At 40.1% G+C, this 9,252-nt stretch overlaps 1 protein-coding gene across 2 annotated transcripts in view; it reads right to left on the minus strand.

Moving 5' to 3' along the window:
- The window catches only part of LOC149831804 (protein STRUBBELIG-RECEPTOR FAMILY 6-like), a 36,695-nt gene extending 32,151 nt beyond the window's left edge, over positions 1-4,544 (minus strand). For both annotated transcript variants that reach the window (XM_090014149.1, XM_090014148.1), the window contains exons 1-6: positions 4,127-4,544; positions 3,444-3,576; positions 3,091-3,162; positions 2,933-2,998; positions 2,779-2,850; positions 2,592-2,663 (exon numbers count right to left, since the gene is read on the minus strand). In XM_090014149.1, coding sequence (XP_089870275.1) covers positions 2,592-2,663; positions 2,779-2,850; positions 2,933-2,998; positions 3,091-3,162; positions 3,444-3,576; positions 4,127-4,208 — 497 coding nt within the window. In that variant the 5' untranslated portion in view covers positions 4,209-4,544. The remainder of the gene's footprint in view (positions 1-2,591; positions 2,664-2,778; positions 2,851-2,932; positions 2,999-3,090; positions 3,163-3,443; positions 3,577-4,126) is intronic.
- Positions 4,545-9,252: the final 4,708 nt, after the last annotated feature.

The following is a 9,252-nucleotide window of genomic DNA, read 5'->3' on the forward strand; positions in this document are numbered from 1 at the left end:
CATGGACTCTGAAAGAGAAGACAGGATTTCTCAATATTATCCAATAAAACTCGTTTTAGGTAATAGGCTAAGAAATGAACATCACCATGTATATATTCAGGTGCATGGTACACACTAGCAGTGTTGTAAGTATCGTATTGTATCATACGATACGGTATGATACGTATTGTTACTTTTGGGTTTTGTAATACGATACACACTCATATCATGATACGAGTGTGCATCATACCTATATCGGGTGTAGCGTACGATACACCTTCGGCATACTTTAAAAAGACCAAAAGTTACTTTTTTCATTTTGGGTTTTAAATACCTTTTGAGGACCGACTTCTTCATTTGTCTAGAGGTCATTAGAAGTGCATTTCCACCATTTTTTCACCCAAAGAAGTGGGTTAAGGTAAAAAAAATGCATTTTCACGATTTTTTCACTCAAGAAAATGAATTAAGGTAAAAAAATCTTTATTATGAGTAAAATTACAAAACCACTCCAAAAAAATTTCACCTCGGGGTTGGATCCGCAAAAGTTAAAGATTTATATCAAGGTAAAAATCAGGCTCCACACTCCAACAAAGATGGCATAAGATGATCTGGTATGACAATGGTGTTAAAAATATATATACACATGTATATATATACACATACGTATATATATACATGTCTATATATAAAAATTATGTAATTCATTTGTAATACCCGATAAAGGTAAAATAGTCTTTTCATTATTTCTCGCATATTCATTCTTTTGAATATGTTTTTCTTTCTTTTATATTTTTTCCTTTTTTTATTTTTCTTTTCCTCCTTTTTGCTTAAAGCATTGGAGGTCCCAACAACTCCATGTGGGAGCCCCCCATGGTCTCTCATGTGTCCCTTTTGTGTATAAATATGGGGTTATTCCCCTTGTATTTTCTATGCCTTTCAAGGCTTCATCCAATAAATATTTCATTATTTTTATGTTTGTATAGCCTTTTTAGGCTTTCATATTGTCCCTTTGTGGACTTCTTGTTTGAATGCCATAGTGCTTGTATTGGACTTTGTGAATGCTTGTGCATTCTTGGGTTACACTTCTGCCTATTTCCTTACAAATGGGGAACTCAAGTAACGAGTGGAAACCGATTGAAAATCGAGTGCAACTATTGCCATAATATTTTTGTTTATATAGTATAAAAGTATGAGTTTTGTGGCATGTTCTTAATTGCAAGATATTTAATATTTTGCATTGTTCTTCTGAGATATGCATGCAATATTATCTATTATTCTATATTAGTTGATGTTTGATGATGTCTTATGCGGCTCATAGAGACATAAATGTTTCATATGTGATTTTATGGTTGTATTTTGTGCAATTCACCATTGTTTCATGTGATATGACTTTTTTAGATTTATGCTATTTTTTTCTGATTTTTCTTGTTTCTTTTTTGTTTTTTTGAAAAAAATTTATTAAGAATTTATGATACATTTACGATATGATACGATGTTACTTTGGGCCCGACCGATACGGGTAACGATACGATGCTTACAACCTTGCACACTAGTACTCCAATGCATTTAATTTATAAATAGCAATTAGATGTTTAGCATGGTCAATTTATAGCTAATCTATAATAATTAAACCAGTAAAGTAAATCTATGATGAAAAATTAAATAAGGGAGTAAAGACAGAGTGCATCCACAACAAGAAGTAAAACTCAGGTTTCATCAACGATCCATGACCTAGACCACCAGATTGGTTTGCAGGGACTGACCTGAACTGTGGACTAGATCGAAAACTTCAAAAGATGTTCCTAACATTTCTTAGGGTGGGTGGTAACAAAATGCAGAACCTTGGTGTGCATACATAGTGTCTTACAGTGTGAGAGTAGAGATAGAAATTTATATCGGCGTCCTAATTCTGACCAATGTAATGACGCAAACACTATGAGAGGTAGAGGATAGATAAGACCAAAAGACCCAATAGATTGGAATTTCATGTATTGGATTATGAGATCTTGGAGCAAGCAGATTGTTCCTCATAAAGAGGATGAGCCTCAACAATAGAGTTGACTTTAGCAGTTCATAGGGGGCACCCAACATTTAAATCTTTGCAGATTAAGCTGGCAATTAGGCCAGGTCCATTAAATGGCTTGGGGCATTTGCTTGATTAACAACTTCCAGAAACAGACAACTCTGAGCATGATTATGATGGATTGGCTAATTTTCCACTGAAGGGGACTCCACATATAGCTTTCACTATAGTTACAGAAAAAATACTTATCTACAAGCTTATTATTAGACTTAAATTGATCTTTATGCTTGTGAATAGATAAAGAATCTCACCAAATTCATAAAAAAATGAAGTCTGGAATTTGATTAATTCGTTGTGAGAAAAAAAACTAAATTTCCATCAACAGAAGTGATGTGGTGTCCCACATTGCAATCAGAATGCAGCTATGGGACTCAAGAATAGGAAAAGTGAAAAAAGACTGAAACAACCCAAGGCCCAAACACATTCAAGAACATATAACACACATTCAATATGGCATCCCACAGATACAGCAGTATCTACAAAATGGCTGCAGGAGGCTCCACAATCGAGAAAAAAAAAGTCAACTTACAAAGTGGCCAGATTTGGAAGATGTCCAAACATGTCATCCAATTGACCTTGAAGTTGGTTATGGGCAAGATTTCTGCAACCACCCAGAAGACCACAATCTTATTCACAGTGTCAAGTGAAAACAGGTCCCAATACTCATTTTTTTAAGGAAAATAATGAAAAGGAAAAAACACAAGAATGCCACTCACAAGTATGCAAGAGAAGCCAATGCTGAAATTAAATACGGGACACTTCCGGTAAAGCTGTTCCCAGAAAGATTTCTACACAATTATCACAGAAACAACTCAGATAATCATGCTGACACTCGACTCCTGAAGATAGAAATTTAGATTCTCAACTTACATCTGCTGAGAACTTGGAGGAAGGCTGTAAGGTATGCCTCCATTGAATTGATTGTTGCTCAAGTCCCTGCATGATAATGCAAAATCAGATCGCACTCCAAAACATAAAACCTGACCAAATTGGAATCCAAAGCTTACAAATCAAACTCAGGTGCTCACAAGTTAATCAGGGACTTTAATCTGTCAAGGCCGTAAGCCATTGTTCCGGCCAACCCAGCGCCGGATAGTTTGCTGCTCAAATTCAAGTGAAAACAGAATAAACGCAGTATGCAACTCATCCCTTGCGTAAAACATAACATTACATATTGAACAAAAACAGGGAAATTAAACATGACAGCTCAAAGGTGTCTGGAAATTTTTTTTTTTTGTTTTTCTTTTTTCATTTCGTATAGGAAATTTGGTTTTAAGAGGGAATCCCATCTACCAATAAGATCTTGAAATAAATCAATACAGGAGAAAAATGGGAAATTGCAGTATACGACAAAACAAGTACAAGTACAAGAATTATTTACATCTCTGTAACCGACGACCCATAGCACGTAATGCCTCTCCAGGATTGACCACAAGGATCTCCTCCGTTTGAACTCCATCCGTTAAGCTGAGAGGGAGAACCTAGGTTGCTATACCAATTGTTGAGAGCACTTACTGCGTTGAAATAAATGAGCAAATGAACAAGGTTAATAAAAGGAAAAACTAAACCACAGCTCCTTCCGATTCTGCGAGAAGTAAAATCACCAAACAGTACCACCAGATGTGGTTTTTCTTCTAGATTTAATCGAACCCACTTTCTGAAAATGAGAAAAAAATTACATCTTTGACGCATAAAGAAAGAATGCTAGTCGTCTCAACATCACGCTCTCGCTCATGGTCCGATCAAATGCCACCCAAGAATAAGAAATCACATGGCGATGCAAAATCCATGGAAACTCATCTCCTGTTTCTGTATTTTCAGCGTTTCTCGAAATCGATTATCAATATTTTTTTTCTGAAAAACATACCAACCACACCAACATAATCTCTTCCAACCAAGACACCGCAATCACAGTCATACATTCATCCCCCAGAGAAAAAATAAAGAACCAAACACAAAAAGATCTTTTCAAACCCAAGAAAATAGTGAAAGAGAGATTTGTGCACACAAACGATGGAATCGAGAGCTTGGCTGATGTGGGTATCGAGAAAATCGATGCCTCACCATCTGATGGATCTGTATATGCATGAACGGATCCCAGATTCGATGTCAACACGCAGACGAGGAGAACCAGATATCCCCACATTCTTCACTTCTTATTCCTCTTCTTCTTCTCTCTTTCTCTGTCGCCAGAAATTCACATAAAACAACGTACGAAACCGAAATCTTCACAAGCGGCTGAACAAAGCACCACCATTAGAACACCACCTCTCTCTCTCTCTCTCTCTCTCTCTCTCTCTCTCTCTCTCTCCTCCTTATACCAAGCTGAGAGTAACAAGTAAGAAGGAAGATGATTTTAAAATTTACAAAAAAAAGAAGAAGAAGAAGAAAAGAGAAAAGGAAAAAAATCAGGAACAGTAAATTAAAAAACGAAATCAAAGGAGACGAAAATGAGTCTCTCTTTTTTGCGTTCTCAGTCCTCACGCTCAGGCCTTAGAGTGCCTTTTTCAACACCCAAAATAAATAAAATAATCATTTCGGTGGCATCAGTAAATTACTAAAAAGCCCTCTGCTGAGTCAAATCCTGGACCAAAGAATCGCTCTTCCTTCTTGTGGCGAAAAAACGATGGACGTTGTTCCGTGAAAAAATCAAGTGCTTTCACAAATATTTGTGCATTAAGCACCTGATCACCCTCCATCTTGGTAGATGGGGACAGTTGTGGGCCCAAAGCCTAATGGAGGGAGATCAGGTGCTTAATGCACAAAATTTGTGCCATGTGATTGCACCTGATCCGGACTCCGTTGTTCCGCTGTCTCTACCTTTTCTGGGACACAGTTGTCATTTCTTGAAAAAAGAAAACAAAAAAAAGCCTACCAACAGATGAGTCATCAGTGCTGTGGGTGTTCAGTCCCTGCCACCCAGCTGAATTAAGGTGGGCCAGATGGGCCGGACCCACATTCAAGAAACAGAGAGGGTTTGAAGCTATGGGCACTATCCGCACTAGGCACTTACCAAAGTGTTGGTCCGAGTGGCAGTATCAATGCTATGGTCCGAGTCAGATGTTCGACCAAATCAAATCCATTAAGTGGAGTTTGGTCAGGTTTTCCAAGATCAAATTAGGCTATGTTTGGGAGCCATATTTGTTAGGGGGGGGGAGAGGGTTTGGATGGCAGATCTATCCAGGATTTATCGTAGGATTAGGGTTTTTGTCCAGGCTGTTAATGGGTCAGGTTTCTATAAGGTATTCAATCTAAACCCGAATTCAAATTTTTGACTCTGTATAAAAGGTGTGGAGTCTAATAATATTCAGGTCAACCCGAACCCGACAATATGCAGGCTGGGTTTGGGTTATCATTTTTTCAAGTACCCAACTCAACCTTTTTTTTTTATCAAGTACCCAACCTGACTTGAGTGTCTTATATGTAGTTTCAGTAAAAGTAAACTTCTAAAATTATTGGGATCAGAGTTTGAGATTGCATTGCCTTCTTTATGACACCTTGAGATTTCATTGTCCTGACTCGGCAAAATCCAAACCCATCAATTTGTTATTTGGGCCAGTCTGAAAATACATCTGATGGGTCGGATAACCAACCCTTTGACAACCCTGGTTTTTGTGTTTTTAGTATAAATATGTTATTATTGGGTTTGCGAATAGTTTTGGTTGATTGATATTATAAACTGGTTTGATTTTTGTCTCTAAGTATTCTTTAAACCCTTTTTCTTTGTACTTTGGTTAACGTAACTATAAATCATGTTTTTTTTTTAAGGCAAGCTAGGGTTAGGCAGACCCCAACCAATTATACAACTATACCGTTGGATTTTAAACCTGCAACATCCCAATACAAGGTGACGTGCACTAGCTGCTCCTACCTACCATAAATCATATTTCATAGACTATAGTTTTCCTCAAATCCGACGACAGATTTGCATCAGTTTGGAAGCTCGAATTTGGAAGATGGCGTCCAAGATGGGAGTGTAGATGTAACCAAACTCTTGCCTCTTCATTTCATCAATCCATCTACATCGTTCATTTTCATCACCAATCTTACCTTTTGATATTTGTCCCAATACCGACTCACAAATGAAGCCTTAATTATACAATCTGCTTTCAAGTTTTTTTTTCCAATTTTAGGTAGGGGTGGCAATCGGGTCGGGTTGGCGGGTTGGCGTGTCAGCATACCTCAACCCGAACCCGACCCGTTTATTAAACGGGTCGGCTGTGGCAAACACGAACCCGACCCGTTTAATAAACGGGTAACCCGACACGACCCGCCAACCCATTTAATAAATGGGTTGAGTCGGGTAAACGGGTTTTCAGGTTCGCGGGTTGGGTTGGCGGGTTGACGGGTCGGGCAGACGGGTTGGCGGGTCGGGTTGGCGGGTTGACCCACCCGCCTAACCCGTTTATTAAACGGGTCAGCCGGGTTGGCGGGTTGGCATACCCCCAACCCGAACCCGACCTGTTTAATAAACGGGTTACACGGGTTGACCCGTTTATTAAACGGGTTGGCTTAAGCCCAACCCGAACCCGCCTAAGAGGCGGGTTGGCGGGTCGGGTTGGCGGGTCGTGTCAGAAATTGCCACCCCTAATTTTAGGTACTGCTACATGCAAAAGTGCATCAATATCCAACCTACATTGAGGACCTGGACAAGCACAAAACACCAGAAATATTTTTTATTTTTTATTTAAATGTATTTTTTTCATTTTAAAAATAATAAAAAATATGTCTTGTTTTTTTAATTTATTTTTTTGGCAATTCTTTCTAGAAAATGTGAGAAAATGAAAGTTTTCAATTTATCACAAAAAAGTTGGCTGATTTACCCCCCAAAAAACACGTTTTATCACTATGCCCCTGGCCTTATCTGCACTTTGTTAGGCTGCACTCCATCATGCAAGGCTAAGGCCAGCATCCAGCCTATGCCCAAGTCATTTTAATCCCTAAATTAAGAAAGGTTACTATTGTAGAAGGGAAAGATGATTCCTTCACTGTTCAAATTCAGACATGAGACGCATTTGTTATGAAAAGATCAGGTGCAATATGATTGCACAAATATTTGTGCATTAAGCACCTGATCATCTTCCATCTTAGGAACAGGGCCTGTCAGTTGTGGGGCCAAGAAGGGCAATTAGGTGCTTAATGCCCGATCTGGACTCGTATTTGGTGGCACACCCAAGTTTGAGCAACACAGCATTAAGGAAATTGACTTATGGGTTCTACTCAAGGTTGTTAAATGCGATGAGGCGAAGCGAGGCGTTGAGCCTGCGCTTCGCCTCTGAGGCGTACGCCTCCTCTCACAACTGGTATGGAAGTGAAGCTGTGGGAGGGAAGGCAGTAGGAGAAGGACCACGCGCCCAGCTGGTACAGAAGTGAGGGATATGCCGGTCGTCCGGTGGTCGGAGAAGACTGAGCAGCACAGCAACTCCAGTGGTCGGTGGTCACAACTGGTCGGAGGTTGATGAGGGGCAATTTACGCATCACAGCAACGCCTCAGTACCTTGAGCGTGCGCCTCGCCTCTGAGGCATACGCTTCAGGTACTGAGGCGTACGCCTCTCACAACACTGGGTTCTACTCTCTATGCCGAGTAGGGATTCAAATGAGTCGAATACAGCATGGAAGTTTTGCAAATTTGACCTAAGGCTGGATGGTCATGTCAGTTTTACCTCAAAAGGAGGTGGGTCTTGACCTGGTTCCTGGTGATGGTTTTCTTCCAAAGAAAAAAAAAAAAACTGCAGCATACCCTTGACCTTTTGTTGCTTCTGCTGGGTTGGACAACAAACCGAGTGAGGTGCTTGTTATGATTCATACTTGCTGGGTAAAGACTGATTCATTTTCCTCACTCACTTTCCGCACTCATTTTCCTCCATTTTTCGAAGAAGTATTTTTTATGAAACCAAGAAAACGAAAACAAAAGAAAAAGATTTACCGTGATTTGCTGGGGCCCAAAGGAGGCAGATGAGACGATCCAAACGGCGCCAAAGAGATTCCCTCAAAGCGCTTAACGCCATTGGAGTGGCTCTTTCGAAAGTACGGCAACGCCGTCAAGGAGTGAGCATCGTCGCGGCCTCCAGGGAATCTCATTTTCCCGGGAATCCGTCATCTCCGGGCGGAAACTGTTTCTCAGATCTTGAATTGACCCTTTCGTTTTTCTTTCACTTTTACCATCGATCGACTTGTCGATTCGGACCTGGTTAATTCTGAAAACTGACTACCTACGTTGGACCTGGCGAGATTAACTGCGTCGTTTATTTTTTTTTGGAATATTCGAGAGTACGCGTCTCTTTTCTGTAAGGTCAAAGCAGCAGTGCAAAAATTCGTCATTTTTTCGGCGATTTTCCATTTCTGATTGGAGATCTTGTGTTTTTTTAATCAATTATTTAGGGAAGAATATCATTTCCATACAAGCCAGCATGTCTATTGATTGTGTTTCCTTTTTCTACCTTTTTTCCCACATGTTATTAAGGATGTGAAAATTCGTCATGTGAATCTATGTGCTGCTTGTAAGTAAGGTTGCGTCTGTTTACATGCAAACGCACACACAAAAAAGGAACAATGGTCACATGGGTGTTATATGGGAAAGAAGAGTGGGGTGTCACATCAAGAGGAAACACGTCTTGTGAGATGAGAGAGAGAGAGTCAAAGCAGACCAGAAATGGACATGGGAACCTGATTCAATTGGCCTTAGCTTGATCCAAATTCACTTATCCGTCCCTTGCTATAAAACCTGTTCTCTAACCTAAAACGCGACTGTGGAGGTCGCCCGCATGGCTAGTAGAATGGTTGTGAGGGTGTTGAGATGATGGTGCCGAACCAAACCCAACAGGCTTGTTCCTAGTTTTCAGAGGTGGGTCACCTAAGGCAAGGTGGTCCGGGGCTTCACATGGGTTTTTCTTACTTCGGCAAGGGTTCTTATCGTGGGAAAAGAAAACCTAAAACAATCTCTCTTTTCTCGTGAAAAATAACTAGTCTTTAGACTGATCCAGGCCGGAACATATGATGTGACTTGGTCCAACTCATCCAGCACGAAAGGCCAATGATTGAGTTTTTGTTTTCCGAAAAGAAAGAAAGAACCGATCCAGATCAGACCTGAAAAACTAATGTGCCGGACCCATTACTAATATTTCTCGCCAACTGGAAAATCCGGGTAGGTTTCCGTCAATTTGAAGTGGGTAACGAGACGAGGCCTCAC

Source organism: Nuphar pumila, chromosome 7 (assembly GCF_984573655.1).
Source record: "Nuphar pumila chromosome 7, dmNupPumi1.hap1.1, whole genome shotgun sequence".
Lineage (NCBI taxonomy): Eukaryota > Viridiplantae > Streptophyta > Magnoliopsida > Nymphaeales > Nymphaeaceae > Nuphar > Nuphar pumila.